Source organism: Emys orbicularis, chromosome 8 (assembly GCF_028017835.1).
Source record: "Emys orbicularis isolate rEmyOrb1 chromosome 8, rEmyOrb1.hap1, whole genome shotgun sequence".
Classification (NCBI taxonomy): Eukaryota; Metazoa; Chordata; order Testudines; family Emydidae; genus Emys; species Emys orbicularis.
The window spans coordinates 84,110,570-84,130,810 of NC_088690.1; the positions used below are offsets into that span (position 1 = coordinate 84,110,570).

Below are 20,241 nucleotides of genomic sequence, written 5' to 3' on the forward strand. Positions count from 1 at the left end.
CAGGACAAAAGGCTTATGTGGTATTCCTGTTGCAGGAATAACTGCTTTGTCTTTTCCCATATGCAGCATATCAATGGTGGCTGAAGTGAGACACAGAATTGTAAGGGTCACAGATGGGGAAAATGCTGTTTAGGTTGCCTAGGCCACCCTCAGCCAACTGAGGATTATACTGTGTAGTACATCATCAAATACATTTTCCATGAGTCAGGCTTTCTTTTAGAGCTGATCAGAGAAAATTTTGATGGAACAGTATTCCACTGGAACATGCAGTTCTGTCAAAATAGAAATGCTTTGTGAAATCGAGTCAATTTTGCCAGAATTTTGTTTAGAAAAAAAATGCAAAAAAGGTCCCAACGGTGTCCAAACATCCTGTTTTGACATTTTCATAATGAAATGTCTCAATTTCTCATTGTGAAATGACATTCCATCTTGAATTCTATTTTTTATCATATTATATATTTATTATAATGCAAAAATGGTAACAAGTCAAAATTGAAACATTAGTTTTTCCAAAAGTTAATGTTTTAAATGACCCATAACCATTTTTTTTTAAATAATTCTTCACGGACAATTCTGAAGTTTTCTGGTTTTGCTCTGATTTGGAATGAAATCAAATTTTGAAATCTCAAAATCCTCCATGAAAAGGAATGTCTGTCCCCCACACACCTCTGCTTTCCATCAGTTCCCTTTTATATATTCAGTCTAAAACACTGTCACTGAGTAGCTAGTCCCTGTGAGTAGACCAGGCCCACTGCTCCCAAGTCAGAGCAGGTGGGCCCAACTGAGCCAATTAAAGGGGGCCGTGCTAAACCAGGGGTTATAAAGCCCTGTCAGACAGCAGGAAGAGGAGGAGTGTTTGGGACTGGCATTGCCTGGGGAGAGGAAACCACTGAGGGAGCTTACTCCAGTGGTAGGTCCTGGAACAAGTGGCCAGATGGTCAGGGAGATAGCCCTGTGGCCAGTGTTCCCAAAGGGGAATAGAACTGGCTGGGAGCAGAGCTGGCTGAATGAGATCTGTCTGTGCGAAGGGAGATGGCTGAGAAGGAAAGCTGGCTGGGACTGGGAAGCTGCAAAAAGCATGATTACCAGAGACCCTTGGAGGAGAGGCCGTGATACCCTCGGAAAAAGGGTTAGCTGAGGAACTGTTTTGTCTGTTATGGGCTTATATTTGGACAAATAAACCTATTTAAAGGAGACGGGGCATGGCAATGAGTGCTTGTTTAGCTGTGGAGAAGCCTTCCTGTGTCCCATATGCTGGGGGAAGGCAGGAACTTAGATCAGCCCCTGGTACAAGAGGAAAATGAGGTGGATCTTTGGTGTCCAGTGAAAATGGGGAAAACAGAGGCAGGTTGTCGCAGAGCAACCTTTGGCCATGAGGAGGTGCTCAGATGATGGCCACCGTATTACAAGTACCTTGGGCTCCCATCCTGCTAGAGGAGATGTACTATAGAAGTATAAGGCATTATCTAAAAGGATCTGCGCTGATAGATTTGGGAGTGGCGGAGAGATAGAGGAGAAAGATGAGGAAACATTTTGAGCAATGATTGTCTGGAGGGAAATCTTCTTTCTCCAGTGGATGTGCTACTCCTGTTGGCATCCACTGGAGCTACATGCATACATTTGTGTGCATCAAAATGAGAAAATATCCTCTGAGGTTGTATTCTGTGAGGAAGTGAATGTCAAAAAAATGTTTTAATGAGAGGCCCCCTTAGAGTTTTTAGTTGTGTGGCCTGTGAAAGAAATTATATCTTCTATAGATTTTCTTCCCTGGAGGAATATATTAATATACATACTCAGCTGCCAAGCTTGTCAAATCTTTACTCTTGTAAAAGGAAACTTAAGCCAAAGCTTTCCTCCCTATAAAATGCCAAGTGGTTTAACTCTCAAGTTTCTGTAGTCACAGACAAGCGAAATTACCCTTTAAATAATGGTAAGGTGGTGACATAAGCCAGCCTAAGGCAGGAAATTCACAGTTAAGGCTGAGACTGTATCCTCGCACACACCCCTCTTCGGCTATGCATAGATAGGGCAAGGGGCTCTAAACAGCAGGTGATTTCACTTCTCATTTTTGTTGCTGTAATAGCTAGCCACAATGGAGTGGGTAAAGGGCTTAGGTTCAGCTGGAGTTCTCAGATCCATTCTCTTGTCACCATTTTTTTCTTAAACATTTTTTTACTCTGAATCATTTTCATGCCTTTTATCATGGTGGATTTGTTTTCTTTCGAAATAAATAAATAAATAAATAAATAAATGAAACTGGGTAGCTCAAGGGATTGGTAATAGAACAGAAAGCCTTCCCTTCCTCTAAATTGCTGCTTCAAATCCGACTCGGTTGGCTAGGACAAAGGTCACACAGTGAAAGCTGCTTGGTGGGATTCATAAAATGCTGCAGTAGTGTCAGGTACATCTGTGTCATAAAAGCCAATAGTGTCATTTAGCATCTTGTAGTCCCTCCGCTGAGACTGCAATCAAGGACCGCCTGGGTCATGGAGACAGAGTTACCCATTCTGACTCAGATTTAGCCCCCGATGAACAGCAGATCATTGACAGTGAAGTGTGGGGAAACTTACATAGTCTTGTGTTGCTCTGTCCAATTCTGTATATAAAGAGAGCTTCATTGTCCAGGACTATTAGTCCTATGCCTTCCACAAACACTAAGTTCACTTATCTATGTAAAAACCTGAAGCTGATAAATTCTGCATATGTCAATGCCTCATTGGTCAAGGATAAATGAAGCTCTTATAGGATATCAAGTCATTCACTTGTTATGCAGGTGCACAAAGTTCATCTGCCAAAAAGCCATCGTTTACTCTGTTTACACAAGAGCTGACTTTTTAAAGCATGATATATCATCTCTGTATTTATTTTGTTATCCAAATACAAAAATGATTAATCATATCATGGACAAAGTGCAGCCAACCATTTTAAGTTTGCTGCCAATACAGTTCAGCTCTGAAAAGTGACTCTAACAATGGCATTGTTAAGTTCCTTCTTCCATTGCATCTCAATGGCTCCTTATAAATGTGCTCAGTTTACAAGTAAAAAGTTATGTATTCCTAATAGCCAGCTCTGAAAACTCAACCTGGAATCTGAAAATCATTTGGTTTTTTTCCATATCATGCATTTTCCCTCGTAATAAAGGTTCTGTAGGCCATATTCTGCCCTCAGTGGCAACTGTGCAACCCCGTTGTCTTCAAATTATGCCTTCAGTTGCATGGATGAATCGGATCGATCCTGGACGTTGAACTTCATATGTTAAGATTTGGATGATGCAGAAGAAATAATAGACCACAGTGTAAGAAGAAGTAAAAAGCCATAATCACTTGATCAACATATCTAGGTCTAAATATGCACAAGAAGCCGGTCTGTTGTGTAAGATGTTGATAATTTTACATAATCACTTTTCAGAGTACAGCCAACTTCTAAGAATTTTTGTTTCTTTCACCCCAAAGCACTTCAGAAGTTCTGTAGATACTGCACTTCTGAAGGGCAGCAACTTCTGGGGTAGAGGGAAGCAACTAACTTGTGCCCAGCATACTGCAGAACAGTAAAAGGGAAATTATAGTCAGGAGCGCCAGGGTCTTTGAGAACAGCAGTGTCATGAAATAACTGAACTGGAAGAGCAGGCTGAATTTTAATTTTTTAATGGTTTTGGTCACAGTATCTAGGAGACCACCTCTCCCTATGCGAAACTGTAACATTTGAGTGCTCAGGTAAACAGTCCTATAGCTTAATCAACAGCAGGCTAGAGCCCAGGAAGTTTTCAATAATAATAATAACTAGCTCTTATATAGCACTTTTCATCAGCGGATCTCAAAGCACTTTAGAAAAGAGGCCCTTGTTTTATCTCCATTCCACAGATGGGTAAACTGAGGCATATGCTGGGGTGATGTGCCCAAAGTCACCCAGCAGAGCCAAGAATAGAATTCAGGTCTCCTGAGTCTTAATCCATGCATTATCCACTGGGCCATGCTGTATATTCCTAGCTAGATCTTACTTTCACCATTGTTTAGCAGGAACCCCAATTTGATGTCCTTCAGATTACACTGAAAACCTCATACTTTTCTTCCAGGCTGTGTTGGGAAAATATGTGCAGATCTTCCCAACTGACAACTCTTCCACCATACAATCCAGAGTTCCAATTTATATGTTTTATCATTTAATTTCCACTTGCACCCATGATATATGCTGAGCGCCATTGAAACAAGCTGTAAACCCTGTATATGATGGAAACCACTTCAAGCCTATGCTTGCACCCAGATCTCTGAATTGGAACAACTGACCACAAATTGAAATAAAGAATGACACATAAATAATAAAGCAAAGACTTGCCCTAGAACAGAGTAACTGGTTGCCAGATTTCATTAATTATGGTGACATTTCCATTCTTTACAAGAGCCAAACAAACCCTCCTATTGCAATATTGTACAATAACAATCTCAGTACTGTAATGTCCCTGTTGTAAACTTTGGTGCACTGGACCATTACTATAGCAGTGTTTAATTACATACAGTTCCAGTCAGGATGTGGCAAGAAGAGGGTGAAATATTCATAATATAAAAATCACCAGCACAATCTCCTTTTGTTGTTTTCCTTTACATTGAAAAAAAGATGTCTCCTCCCAAATGAGACCTTGAATGCCAAGTTGCAGCCTGAAGCACATTTTTAAGGCTGAGTTATAAACCCCTGAAAAATGGGGTTTTGTAATGGAAATGGGTGACATGATAAATGCACGACTTTGTTCAGTTTCTTTACCCTCCTTCCGCTCCCCTTGCCACAAAAGGTGCTGTGCCAGCTCTTCTCTTTCTTATCTCCTCCTGCGATCCCCTGGATCATTGCAGGGTCAGAAAGAGGACATTTTTTATTGGTACTAATGAGGTAGAGCCAGATAAAGAAAATATTTCATATTGATTTATTTTGTTTTAAATTGAATTGATCGGAGCCATTTGTTTTTAGTCATTTGCTCTGAAGAGTTTCCCCTCCCTTCTAGCTCTCATGACCTGTGAACGGTCAGTATAGGTCTGAAGGAATGTAGCTGTCTGCTGCTAACCTATGCACTTGTGCTAATCCCCTTCTGGAAGCTTTCCTGTCGTGACTGGGTTGAGAGAGCGTGTGCACACTCTCTCTCTCTCTCTCTCTCTCTCTCTCTCTCTCTTACACTTTCCTTCACAGTTTTTATTCCCTGGGTTTCCATGGGAGTGGATGTTTCGGCTGCCCATGTTTCAGGGGAACCCAAGTTTACTCCTTGAGGTCGTGCTGAGGCATGTGTGGAGTGTTCATGTGCAGCCAATCCTTAGAGCAGAGGAGGAAGAGAAGGAAAGCCAGTGTCATACTCACCATAGTGGATCCATGCACCCAGTCTAGAAGAGCTGTGGCTCTGCTAACAGCTACCAAACCCTCCCTGTTTCTTCAGTGAAGAGCCTCCACTTAATACCAACCCTTGTCTATATGCCTCAGTCCTACCCACACCTCCATAATAAGTACTCCCTCCCCAGCCTGACCACCTGAGCAGTAAACATTACCACCACGCACACACAAGCCTTGTCTGCATTTGGAAATAGTCTTGATTCAGCAGTCAGTGGCCAGCAGTTGATATGGTAGCACTGGTGCTTTCCACTCCAGGCAGCAGTAGTAGTAATAATAATAATAAATTAATACTTAGCTCTTTAGAAATTTTAATCTGTCAATCTCAAAACCCTTTACAAACATGGTCAGTATCATTATCCCCATTTTAGAGATGAAGTTGCGGCACAGAGAGGGGAAGTGACTTGCCCAAGGTTACCCAGCAGGCCAGTGGCAGAGCTGGGAATAGAACCCAGAACCCCTTTGTGCTCTGTTCACTGGGCTACACTGTCCTGTAGACAAAGGCAAGCCAGGATTTGCTTTACATTGTGGTTTTGCAATTATGCTTTATAGGCCCAGTTGGAACAAAACCCCTAAATGTCCTTGTCTACAAGTAAAGGGCAGCTATATAAATTCCTGAATCAGGGGCTATTCCTGAGTATTGATGAGGCCATACACTTCCTGTGATGAGTCTCTGAACCAGCCAACTCCCAACCTGACCAGTCCATCCATTTCCCCCATATATGCAAACTATTGAAGGCTGCCTGAGATCATGCTCAGCTGATTCTAAACTGAATCCCATAACCTCAGCTCCACTCCGCTCCTCATAGAGTTTAAGGCTCTCTGCAAACTCAGGCAGATCCCTCTGCATTGGTTTACATCTGGGTCACATTTTCAAGGTTTTCTTCACAACCATAACAATTAGATGTCTTAAAAATTGAAAGTGGAGACTCTAGGGATCAATGGAGCCCTTTTTGCACTGCCATCTAGTCCTCCATACTCCTTTAAGTGGGCACACTCTACATTTTCAGAAAATAAAGTATTTAGTGCAGTAGTTCTGTGTCCAAGTCCTTACAAACCCAGTATTTCTGTCCTTGTTTATTTGGTCTGTTGTTTGGATATGTTACCAAGGTATTGGGAGACAAGGTAGGTGAAGTAATACCTTTTATTGGACCAACTTCTATTGGTAAGAGAGACTAGCTTTCAAACTTACACAGAGCTCTTCTTCAGGTATTGGGAGTCATAAATACTTAGGATGTGGACAATCACACCATTTAATTTAATTATTCTTTCCTGGTTGATTCTTCATGAGTACTGAAGGAGCTGAAAAAGTGCTGATACCTTAACACTTAAAGTACTCTGTTTGGAAGATCCATTAACAAACATTTGTTGTTTGGATGACTCTACGACAAGGTGGTAATGAGATGAAAACTTTCACTTCTACCTCCCTAATTCAAATCCAGTCTAGGCTGTTAATGGTGAAAGAGTTAGAGCCATTTAAAAGCTTCCTATTCACGTGTGATGATGTGTGTTGGTGTCCTCAGTCCAGTTCTTGGTGGACAGGTGCCTACATAACCAACACTGTTGTAACAATCGACACCCCTGTTGGCTATGCAGAGAAACCAAGAATTTGATTAGCCTTGGTGAGTGAGCTTAACCTGTCACCCTAGAGTTGTTCATTCCAGTTCAGGGATGAGGCACATCAGCAAGCAGGGCAATGGAGGTGCAGGACAGTTGAATTCTTCTGCCCGTGCTGTACCTTTTCTGTAGATGAGTATAGGAATATAGTGTCCAGGCTTGTCACTGTGGCATCTATCACCAAACTCACTAGTAGTGAGTCACCCAACTCGCTAGTAATGCCGCTAGTAATGCCGCTGCGTTGTAGCAGCAGAGAGCTCATCTGTATCAGTTTTCATCCCACTCCAGTACTTCCTCACTGCTCAAAAGCAAATTCTGAAATCCAAACTAACTTTTTCTCTGTTTTTTCTATCCCCTCCAAAGCTGTTCTTGCCCTCTAGGGTATGAGGGGGAGAGATGTGAAATAAACCCAGATGACTGTGAAGATAATGATTGTGAGAATAACTCCACGTGCATGGATGGAATCAACAACTATGTCTGTCTCTGCCCTCCTAATTACACAGGTAAGGAAGGACCACAGCCAAAGGGCATAGAGAACTGAGGGGAGCAGTTGAAGGAACTTCCAGCCACCTGGGGCACCATAAGAAACTGGTCCACTCCCACTTGGTTAAATCACATGCATGGAATTAACCCGGATTCTGAGTAGATTTTAAAGTATCCAAATTGTTGTCAGTGAATTCCTGCTCATCCAGTAAACAGAGGCAAGAAAAGGGGATAGTTTTGCAAAGATGCTGCTCCAGCAATATGTCTGACCCTTAATCCAGAGAGATCACTGCTATCCCTGAGAGAGTGTAATTCATACCAGAAGAAGGCTTTTGGGAAGGTTCAGAGGGGAAAATCTATTACTGTCTTGGCATATTTTGTACACATACCCTTCCCCAGGTCAGAAGTACTCATCGCAGTTACTGGAACTACAGTTAAAATATATAAACAAGAAATTCGCAAGTTCATCTGTTGGTTAGAGAAATTTGTACTTTTCCACAAAAGTGTTCACAAAAGTGTTTCCAGTACTGATTTAGCTCGGTATACGTCTGCTTAGCATTTCTGAGAATAAAAGTGATTCCTGTTTCAAATTATACTATAATAGTAACACTTGTAAAATAACTTCCATCTAAAGAACTCAAAGCACTGCACGTATTAATGAACCAATCATGACAATACCTCGGTTAAGTCACCTCCATTTTACAGATGGGGAACTAAGGCACAGAGACTAAGTGATTTGTCCTCGGTCACAAAGTGAGTCAGTGAGAGAGCTGGAAATAGAACCCACATCTCCTGACTCTTTGTCCTGTGCTTTAGATGTCTTCCTTCCTAAATCTTCTGTAGGGTTAGGAACCCTCTTAGCTCAAAAATGTAAAAATGCTGCCTCTCAGATGACTGCGTAGATACTTCACTCATCACAAGCCACTCAAGCCTGATCTCCTCTGCTCAGTATACAGAGTAAGAAAATATCCATGTTAGTTCCTATTTTGATGCTTTGAAATAGGTTTGTTACTCTATGAGCATGGAGCACTAATGATGGGCTTCTCGTAGGCTAGAGGGTATTACATATCACCGGAATTAATAAGTATAAAGTTGGAGTGGCTTGGTAAGTGACAGGGAAGTCTAGAATTTCCCAAACTCTTTTAAAATGCTTTTTATGGCCAATATGAGAGGCCTGTGTAAATCTTTGGCTGGGAAAAGCCTTATGACTTGAATGAAAATTTATTAGAGATTTTATCTACTCCTTCTGCCAAAATACTCGGCAAAGCTTAGGCTGGCCCAGAGCAAAGAACTTTGTTTCTAGTATGTTGAGCCAATTGTTCTTACATGTACTGTATGTATGTGAGCCTTACATTGCTGATATCAAATAGAACTCCTTATATGGTGATAACGGTTTTACGTTTACAAAAGGAAGTGTATTTGAGCAGCTAAGCAAGAGATCGCTAGCAAGGAACTGAATCCAGTGCACAATGGACTTGATCTGTCCTTTTTAATAGCCTCATGGTGGGCTATAATGGCTCTTGCAGAGAAAAACAGAGAAAAAGGGATGGAGTGGGATTTTTCTGCAGATAGTACCTGTCAGTGAATCATTTCTGGTCATGGCCAAAGAATTTTTATGACACTTCAGAGTCAGATTTTCAGATATTTTCAATCATAATCCAGCTCACTATTACCAGAATGAATGACTGAATATTGCCTTTTGTAAGCTGTTCATCACCTAGAATGTACCAGATCATCAAATTGGTATGCAGTTAAACTCTTTGGACCTGATTCTAGTTTCAGATGCATGATACACACTGCTGGATATAGAATACAATATCTGGGGCCTTAGAAAATTAACCATTTGTACAGCCAGTAACTGTTTGATTGCAATTGAAACAAATTTGATTATAACTATAAACAATAAGGCTGAAAGTCTGGAGACCAGTAGTATGCATGGTTGTAGAGGTGTGATAGGACTTGCATACAATGAAAGGCTGAAAAAATCACTTGGAAAGGAGAAGAGTTAGAGGTACTTTGTGTTTTTTAAAAATATGAAGGTCCTTGTGAAATGTGAGCTCAGGGTCACTTAAATTAACTGCAGGCTAATTTTAGTACAAACAAGATAATATTTATTCACACCTTGTAATCATTCTGATGAATTCGCTGCAGCAAAAAGTCTTAGGGTAAAATACTGGTATGCTAGGGATGCGTGAAAAGGAAACTGAACTCAGTACATGATGGATGTGCTCTTTCAAAACTGCTCAGGTCAAAAGGGATAACAATATTGTGGCTATATCTTAAAAAAAATGAGCAGGATAACCTAATAACTAATGACATGATTTTGCAAGCTAAAATAAGAGTAATGAAATATCATGCTTCAAAGAATAAGCTAACCACTGCGAGGTCAGAAAGGAATTTTCTCCCATATTCAGAATTCTCCAACGGGCTACATGCATTCCTGGCTTTTGCATTACGCCAATCTCTCTTGGAAGTATCCAAGGTTTCCTTTATTTCCTCAGAATCGCCCTGCTTTGTTATCTTGTGTCTCTCATTTTACCATTATGCCCTTTTTTGGGAAAAATATGCCAAGTATGAATCGTGCTTTCATTGGTTAAAATAATGAAGGCTGTAAATCTCTCTTCACTGAATAGTTTTCCAAATGTTTTCCTTTTCTAGCTGATCCTAGATGAAAAATATCCAATATGGTAAATGACTATAGTGGGGAGGAATTTACCACACCAGAGGTCCCATTTTGGTATTATTAAAAATATTCTTGACTCTCTCAGAGTTCCTTCCTTCCAGTGATCTCAAAGTGCTTTACAAACATGAATGAACTGAGCCTCACAGCCTTTCTTTGAAATAGGTAAGAATAATTTACAGACATCTATACTGAGGCATGTGACTGGCTGAATGTGACAGAGAGAGTCAATGGCTGAAACAAAAGTAAAAGGTGTGAATCTCTTCACTCAACGCCTTAACCACAAGACCAGATAATGTTTTCCTTTTTATTCATTAAGTTCAACACTTGCAAATCTGGGTGCCTAAATTTAAGCAGTTAAAGCCATATTTAGGCTCTGTGACATAGTGTCCTTAACTCCCCCTGCCACAGTTTTCCTCTCACTGGAGGGGTAGTTTAGCCCTGCAGCTAAACAAAACACTTTACTTCCTCCAGGATAGACAGTTCAGAAGAAGTCTAAGGTTAACAATGGGCCAGAAACTAGTTGAACAGTTTGTTGGAGCCCTCTGTGGCCACAGCCCTCTCTTGATGGTCTCAGCAATCTTTCCTCTTGATTCAGGGAAATGCGGGTGAACTCCTAGCCATGGACTTCAAAACAGGAACCTACCACTTGGTTCCTATCTCAAGCTTTCTGATCTTCCTTTGTTTATGGCCTCTTCCCTCACTCTGCTGGTCTCTTACCTTCCTTCCTGGGACTTGGCTATATCTGGCTTTCTTGCTTAAAACCATCCCCCTCCGTGTACCCCAGCTCTGTCTGCCCCAAGAGTCTCTAACAAAGCCCACAGAATTTCCCTTTCCCTAGAGTTCTTTATCTAGCTGTCCATCTGCCTCCAAGACTTCTTTTTGACTTGTTCTAGTGTGGGTTGTGGGGGCGCGGGTTGAGAGAAAGAGACACCCAGAGCTTGTTCTTACCCAGGACACCCCCTCTAGGGTGACCAGACAGCAAGTGTGAAAAATCGGGATGGGGTGGGGGGGGTAATAGGATCCTATATAAGAAAAAGACCCAAAAATCGGGACTGTCCCTATAAAATCGGGACATCTGGTCACCCTAACCCCCTCATCAGTCTTGCATGTACTGTCTTACTGTTTTAATGGTGGTATCCAAACACTGTCATTTCTGTGGGATTGGCAGCTCAAACAGTCATCCATGAACTTATGTGAACCTTTGGCCAGAATCTGACCAGTCCCAAACCTGAGCTGGTCTTTGAAGTTTTTGAAACATTTTAGTTAAACTTTTGTGTCTTTCTTTTAATTTCACGCACCCCTGCACTCTGTGTCCTTACTCAGAAGCAGAAATGAGTAGATGCCACAAGGAATTTGGGAAACACTAGAAATTTCTTTAAAGAGCCTGATCTAGTGAGTCTCAGCAAATGTATTCAACCCGCTTTGGTCTGGAAATTGGAATCAGGTTTGGAAATAATTTCAAAAAATTACCCATATTAAATTAAATGGCCTCTTTCTAAAACAGATGGCATCCCGGGAAGGAGCGGGAGGGGACTGTAAGATTATTATCTTGGAAACCCAAATGTTTTTAAATAGTTTATTTCCTTGTGAAAGATTTGTCGCCATTAACTTGTATCACAGAAAAATGAGTAGAAACCATTTCTGGTGTTGCATGTTAGCAAGATGAGCCTAATGCATTTTTACCTCAGGGGACTTTGCAGTCTCTTGGCTTCAATGTTGTTGTCACAGATTTTTTTGTTGTTCTTTCCCTTTTCAACTCAACACTATTCATTGTTTGTGAGTAATTACAGCTCCTCCCTCTGGCCCAGCTTACTGCAGTGCTATTGCCTGTCCAAAGCCAAGCACTTAAGTAAACAAAATTACTCTGGAGGAAAGATGCCTTGTGGTGACTTGTGGTTGCCACTAGTTTATGGAGCTTCACTAGCTTGCTTCACATAACTAACCATTGTGGTGAGATGGCTCAGAACAATCTCAGTGAGGGGCCCCAATTGCAGTGCTGAGTTGAACTTATCTGAATCATAGCTCTTTAGATTGGTTTGCATGTTTTTAGATCATGTGTCACACATACAAGCTGGAAGTTTTCTGATAGTGTGGTTTCAAGTATTTCTTCTGTAAGTTCACCAAGGATTTGAGCTATTATATGTCTATCTAAGGCCTAAACAAGTTCCTGACTATTAGCCGGTTTCAGAACTATGAGACCGTCCTTAGCCATAATTTGCTTGAAAGACAAAGCAAGTAAAGATTAGGGTTTGGTGTACCCATCCTTTCATCCAAGAGATTCTTGCTCTGGGTGGAAGTTTTCCAGTTTATTTACTTGGCAAATGTGAAATTTGTTTGTTTTCTGTATAGAAGACTAAAGCAAGAACCTCAAGTTTTCACTTGCAGAATCAAATAATGTGAACACCAAAGAGCTGGATACACATAACTGATACAAGGATCTTGGGCCCATTCCTGCTCTCGTTGAAGTCAGTCTGAGTTTTCCTTGACAGCGATCCACGTTTACCTCCCTCAGGTCAGACTATGGTAATTTATTGTGCTGGGACTGAAGGTGGAAGCAGCACAGCAACTGAGAATACAGCAGTCTGATTCCTTAGCAGGAAAATCCATGAACAATGCATCACATTGGTGCTCTGCACCCTACCTTGGTGCCCAGCTTGCTTCTGGTGCCAGTTCAAATCCCTAGTCTAATCCTTAATGCCGCCCAAATGGCAGACTTCCTCTGCATTCATGGCCCACCAAGACAGCTACACATCTGTGGAACAATGAGACTAACACTGCCTAGGAGGATAAAGCTTGTGAAATCTGAACATAGGGTGCTCTTGGTAGATGAGCCCCAACCTGTGAACATCCTGCCAGAGGATTAGAAGCCAAGCACAAACCTAACCACTTTTAGAGCAAGTTATAATATTCAGTAAATAAGGCAGCATGCTAAACTGCCAAATCTAGGAGGAGTGGACAACTCTGTAGACAACTCTATGTGAACGTTAATTACTGTATTCGGCACTCAGTGGGCACATTAGAAATGCCAGCAAGAGGTAAGCAGGTATCCTTGTATATAAATTATTCTAGGAAGATTGCTATATTTTAACAACTGGTATACAAAAAAGCAAGCTGTAATTTATCTTCTGCTAGACATTAGAGTAGATGCAGCCAACTTCAAAGGAAAAAAGTGGGCTGAAGATTCCTGTGACTTACCCCCATAAGTTGGAGCATAATTTGGCCAAATATGTTCAGTTGCTGTGTTGGGGGGTGCAAGGTTAATTGAAATGTCCCATTAGCCTTGAAAGCATTACAGGGACCTAACCCAAGGATAAATTGTCCACAAATAATGTCGGTACTACACTAATAGGCACAAAAGGGATTTTCTTCAGCACTGGGACATGTCTTATTCCAATTTCAGTTCTTCTTCAACATAAGAAGATAGGAATTACTATATTGGGTCAGCCCAATAGTCCATCTAGGCCTGTGTCCTGTCTCTAACAGTGCCAATATCAGATGCTTCAGAGGATGGTGGAAGAAACTTCAAAATGGACACTTGTGGAATATCCTTCCAAAAGGCAGAATTTCTGAATAACGTCCATTAGTTAGTAATTCACTCTTGCCCTGATGCTTGAAGGTTTGTCCCTTACAAAATCTTTAGCAGGGCTAATGTAAATGGTTATTTGTATATAAATATCTAACAGCATAATTGCCACCAATGCTGTAAAAGATCCCCACTGAATGTTGTCATAAGCTTGGCAGGGAAATAGACTAAGATGACTTAACAGCTTATGTTTGTACAACACTTATAGTGATATCTCTCTTCAAAGTAATATATTTTGTCTATCTTTAAATTTCTGTGATTGATTAGGGTTTGAATTCCTTTCTCACCTTAAAGATGTCCCAGGGCATCAGTACACTACAGCATCTTATTCTATGGTCACATCTTTTCTGGTGCCATAAGCAAGAAGCAGTGTTCCTTTGGGAGATTGTGTGAGCTTTTTCCTTATCTTGTCAATGGAGAGAAGCAGAACAGAGTCTTTGCTCAAACACATGGGAATACTGCTGGAATCCCTACTTCTCTCCCCACATCTCATCTCATTGAGCTCTTGGTTTCGCTGTTACCACAAAGGGCAGTGATAGCTGCTTGGTTCTGAGTACTTCTGAAAATCAAGCCCCTTACTTGAGTACTTAAATATGAATTAGGAGTCAAACTTTTGGCTCCTACTTTTCAAAATCTTGCTTAAAAGTTTGAAGGTGAAAAAAATCTCCCCCAATATCGGAGTTTACCATAAGCAGCCTTAAATTATTTTTAAAATAATTCTTTTTCCTGATAAAACTTATGAGTTCAAGATTCTCTGTTTGTCAAGCAAAGGTTGAGTCCAGAACAGAGGTTTAGAAATCAGCTACTGTGCATCCAGCCTTAAATTTTTGCAACAAAACCTCTTATTGAATTTTTAGCAGATGGGCTTGGTGCGCTTGCCTGGCAACTGAATGGACTGTCTCCATAAGGACTTTGGCTGCGAGTTTCCTGTTTATTTCATTTCAGTGAACAAACACAATGGATTGAGGCAAAATCTGGGGTTGGAAAATCTTGGCTTTTATCTCTAAACATTGAGTATGGTAAACCCTGTCCAGTAGGAAAAGTCTCATGTAAAAAAATAATCCAAGAAGTATGGATCTGGACTTTAAATATCTTCAGAGTTCAGGGGTTGGGCTCAGCCCGTTATAAAGGTAAGGGCCCATCAGCCATGAGATTCTGTTCCAAATTCAAATTTAACACCTCTCTCCTAAAATTGTGTGCCATGGGGTGTCATTTGCTATGAGGTGGGAGGCAGTTTCCCTCCCCCCGTCCAGACCTTGCCAGTCAACAGCACTGCAGTGTCTTCCCCCAGGCCAGTAGGAACCAATCTGGGGCTGTCTGGGCCAGGGCTCCTAATCACCTCATTGTTAGCACCAATCCTGTATTCCACTGGCTGGATAGGAAGCAGCAGCAATGGCCTGGGCCAGGACCCAGTCCCTGCCCCAAGCCAGCCATCAGTGAGAGACACACTCCACTCCGAGGGACAGGATTGGTATGCCACTGCTCCAGCCCCCTCAGATATGGGACCAACTCATTTACCCCCCACAAGCAGCCATTGCCTCAGTGGGAATGTGGAAGTGGAGATACTGACATGACTTTGCTCCTCCCCTCTGATTTTTCTGAAACTACACCCCTGTTTGTGGGTGTTTGGATCTGCAATTCTTATATGTTGTGAAATGCGTTATTGGAGTATCCAAGATAGGTGGATCCAAGGTTTTGGCTCAGGTCTGTTAAACTTCATCAAGCATCAGCAATACTCCTGATTGGCAATAATTTCTCAGCACAGCATGATCTGGCACATTCTCAGTAACGTCTACCACTAGTGAAGCCAATCAGCTTTTGGGTGCCAGTGGCCATGATTGCTAAGGACTATTTGAAATTTCCACTTGGCATTGCCTTTTTTTTTTCAGTGTGAAGGGGAAGGAGAAAGAGCAGGGGAATCCATGTCTCTGTGGAACATTAGTCGCTATTAGGTATCCAACGAGTAACTTCTCACAAGGACAGCTGTAGTGTGTAGTCAGCTCTTACTGGTGTGGCCAGAGGTAACGCCCCTATTTTGGCTCACTGAGCACAATTAAGAGGACTGTAACATACTACTTAACAATTCAAATATATATATCTTTCCTTTGCAAGCTGTAAAAGTTAGCCCAGTAGATAACAGCCAGCCTGTCTACATCCATTGCTCCATCCTAAACCTATATTACATAAACAATAATATTAATCCCTTAAAATCAGGCAACATTCCCCACGAACACTTTTCTTTTCCCTATTTAATCTTGTGAAGTTCTTGACAGCATTGTTACCCTTAGCCCTGAGGTTCTGTAAAAGTTGTTTTCACATAAGGCTGAGAATATTTTCCATGCCATGTTATTAATTATTTTGATTAATATTAGGAATGAGAGCAAAGGATTGCCTAAGTGACACTGCAGACAATAAAACTGAAGAACACATGGTCCTTGGCGGCAAGTTACAATGGGGGTGTTACGATCATTTCAAAGTTGGGATTAAAAGAAAAAAAATATGTTGACACACCCCACCTCCTCCCTTTTTTTCCCATTAGGAAGGAACAATATAATTCAGATCATGGCTCTAAAAATCTAATGTGGTGTGAAATAAATAGCACATATGCCAATGTGGTCATTTAAATAACAAACAACATAATTAAATCAAACTAACTGCATGCAAAAGGTTTCTGTCTCTGTTGCTGTTGTTTTGGTTTGTTTTTGGACTTGTGGAAGATCATGAAGCTGTATAAATATGCCAGCCTAGCAGCTCTTTGTAAGTAGTGAGGCCTGTGAAAAGAGATTACTTTAGAATGACCAATGTCCCCTCTTTAGGATTTCATTGAATCAAATAAAAAAGGGGGAATGTTGTAGGAGTGCAGTAATTATTTTATTGTGGCTTTGAAAAGGTCAGTGTAGTGAAAGGTGCCAGATTGACAGACCCAGACACCAGATAAAGCACAGTGATCCAGTGCATGGTTAGGAACAAGGCAAGCTTCACCCACGTCACTCCACCATTGGTCCTCAACACGGCCCTGAATGTTCCATTTCCAGGCTAGGATGGTAGCTTAGTCTCCTTGCCCTTTCAGCACTCGGCCTCTGGTATGCTATGATCTGCACTAGTTACCAATCTGTTTCTATGTGCAATACAGAATCTTAAATGTAATGCATTTAATGCATGTAATGTAATACCTGGGTACCTGCCTACCTTAATAGACATCCTGTCCTTGAATCCTGCCACAGCACTTTAGACCTGCTAGAGGGCCTGAGCTAATGCCTCCACCAGTTTAGAAAGGAAAGGGCTGATGGCTCAGGTGGCTTTCAGTGAGACTCTCAACTCACTTCTCCTTCATGGTCTGACATAACCCTATTCGGCTGACCAGCAGGGTATGCTGCAAAGCCTGTCCATTCTTGCAGACTTTGGTGAAAGGAGAGGATTGGGATGTATAATGTGGATTTTGTTTTGGTTGGGTGAGTAACGAAAATTTTGGTTTTATGTATGTATGTCAGGTGTTTTTACCTGTACGTACTTAGGGAGGAGTTGCATAGGGGAGGTTGGTGTGGAGGATGATGTTGGTGGTTGGGAAGGTCTTGCCAGTGGTGTGTGCATTTCTTAGGTCTCGTCTATACTGGTGGCGGCGTGTAAGGTACGTGTCGCTGCATGCCACAGTGAAAGGCAGGCTGCATCTGCATTGTGGTGTGTAGCTACATGCCACAGCAAAAGACTCCAGTGGTGGGGAAAGCCTTTGGAAGGGGGGAGGCAGCAGGGAGCTAAAAATAGCTGTGTAGATTTGGGAGGCACAGCTTGGGCATGTAGAGAACTGTGTAGGGTTCTGGCATGTGTTGACGCTCCTCACTTAAGCAGTGCCTCACCATATACACTGCTATTTATACCTATGCTGGGGGGCGGGGAAGATACAGTGTATGTATTCTACATGCTGCTGTTAGTGTAGCCATAGCTTTAATGTGGTGGAATGCCCTCTATATAAAATACTTTTGATAAAATTTTAAAAAGCTGTTTAATGCCTCTAGAGCCCAGCATAGCCTGTGTGCAAATAATTAACAAAATGACAATATTTGGAAGTATCATTTTGAACCCAATACTGCTATTCAGAGAAAAACTTGGAATAGACCTTTAATTGCTACAACTAGGAGCCCAAAGCCACGCACAGAAGTAAAAGGGCCAGATTTTCCCCTCAAAAACATGCAATCAGATGGCCACTGAATGTTACATACCCATGTTTGAGGACAGATTTTTGCTCAAAATATTTTGTAACTGAAGGAAACAAAGTTTTTTATGTTTAGCTCTTGCCTTGAGTATCGCTATTTAAAAAGTGTTTTCTTTCCCTACCATGCTGTCTGCCATTCAGTAAACATCGGTGAAGCCCGTTATCAACAGGAATTTTCTTCCCCAAGATGAGGTTGTCTGGGTTCCACGACATTCCCAAGAGAAATCTGGAAATGTTGAAATCTGAAATGCAAGAGAGATGAGAAAAAATAAGTAACAGGAAGGAGCCTAAAACATTCCAAGTTTTCTGTGAACAATGATAAATTAGTTGGATGCTGTGTTTGGTACCAAGCCTGAAATCCTCCTAATTTTGATAGTGGTGCTTTCAGCATGACACAGTGAGTCATAATATTTGACAAGTGTATACATTTTGGGGAAATTTTTACTGGATTTCTATGCATTTGTCAATTTTCCAAGCTGGCTGAGAAGAATACTTTAAGAAGAATTATGATTTCCTTTGGAAATTTACACCACTATTCTGACTTTTCTCAAAAGTCTGTTTTCCTTTATTAAAAAAAAAAAGCTTTTATGGATATTGTAGCAAAGTTACAGCTTAAGGCATCTATCTCCAATGTATTCTATTAACAAAAAGGCTGCCTTTCAAAAGGATACTTGAAGGCTTTAGACAGTTGAGTTCCTGTCATGTCACCATCGAGTTAGAAATTCTCTGGATTTCTTTTTTAAGGAATGCTTGTCATGTTTTATGCTCATACAAATATACAAAAAAGACAAACTGAGGGACGTTAGAAGCCAAGGTTGACTTGATGGGGTATATGTATACAGGGATAAAAAACCTGTGGCTTCCCTGGTTCAGCTGACTCAGGCTCACAGAGTTTGGTCTCCAGGGCTGAAAAATTGCTGTGTAGACACTCGGGCTTGGGCTGGAGCCCGAGCTCTGAGACCCTGCGAGGGTGGAGGGTCCCAGATATAGGCACCGAGTTTTATTTTTCCCCGGGGATGCTCCGCCCCAAGGCCCCACCCCCTCCCCTGAGACCCAGCCCTCGATCCACCTTTTCCTGGCCCCACTCCAACCCCTCCCCTGAGGCCCTGCCTGCCGACCGCTCGCTGCTCTCCACCCTCCCCCAAGTGCCTCCCCCAGCCGCCAAACAGCTGATTGGCAGCTGCCGCCAAACAGCTACAGCTGGTGGCGCTGAGCACCCACTATTTTTGGAGCATCCACGGAGTCGGCACCTATTGTCTCAGAGCTCAGGCCCAGCCTGAGCCTGCATGTCAAAATAGCAATTTTTAGCCCTGCAGCCCAAGCCCTGTGAGCATGAGTCTGCTGATTCAGGCCAGCTGCAGCCGTGCTGCAGGTCTTTTAACCCTGTGTAGACATACCCTGATTTATGTCAATTTCTCTGCTAGCTGGCTGAATTAGGTTGTAGGTTATTTTTGTTTTTTTGGAGATAAAAGTAAACTTCTAATTGTGCCACCTCAAAAATGTTACTGAATGTCTTCAGCAATAGTTTCAGTCATGCAGGTTGTTACTGAATGTGCCAACTTGCTTTGGATGAAGAATGAGGTGCAAGAACAAACATCAGAAACCCAAACCCAGCAGAATGTATGCTTTGATTTCCCTGGTGTCCCTAGGGATTCAAAGATGGAAAGTACTTCTTTGGCATATCCCCCATTCCAAGCCAGATGCATTCTTTGTATTTGTCCAAATAATTTCAAGTTCAGTGCTATATAAGAACTAGGTGCTGATTGTCAAGCTGTCTAGAGTGGCTAATGACCAGGAGTGCCCACCTCAGGGCAGACTGTCTAGAAGAAGGGCACAAATACCAAATGTGTGTGTTCTGTAATTAGGTTTCACCAACCAAGTAACAAGTGTGAACTCCTAAAGCTCTATAACAGTCTTACCATGGAGTCACAGACAGTCCCCTTGGGCACTCTGGTCTATCTTGACACCGAGGCAAGCCTGCCTTTGTGATAGACGGTCCTTTACACCAAACATCACAATATTCAGGTTACTCCCAGTCCCAAAGGATCAGTCACTTCTCCCTAGTCAATTAATTGTATCTCAAATCTCAAAACAAAGACAAAGCTTGTAGCCAATCCTATAATGAACTAACTAAAGGTTTAGAGAGTCGTGTGGCACCTTGAAGACTAAGAGATGTATTGGAGCATAAGCTTTCGTGGGTGAATGCCCACTTCGTCGGATGACATGCATCCGATGAAGTGGGCATTCACCCACGAAAGCTTATGCTCCAATATATCTGTTAGTCTTAAAGGTGCCACAGGA

The 20,241-nt window shown here is 41.8% G+C and overlaps 1 protein-coding gene across 1 annotated transcript in view; it reads left to right on the top strand.

Annotated features, from left to right (window-relative positions):
- Window positions 1–20,241, top strand: part of SLIT3 (slit guidance ligand 3) — a 798,116-nt gene that overhangs the window by 692,628 nt on the left and 85,247 nt on the right. The window contains exon 28 of the mRNA XM_065410175.1: window positions 7,345–7,484. Within this exon, the coding sequence (XP_065266247.1) occupies window positions 7,345–7,484 (140 nt within the window). The remainder of the gene's footprint in view (window positions 1–7,344; window positions 7,485–20,241) is intronic.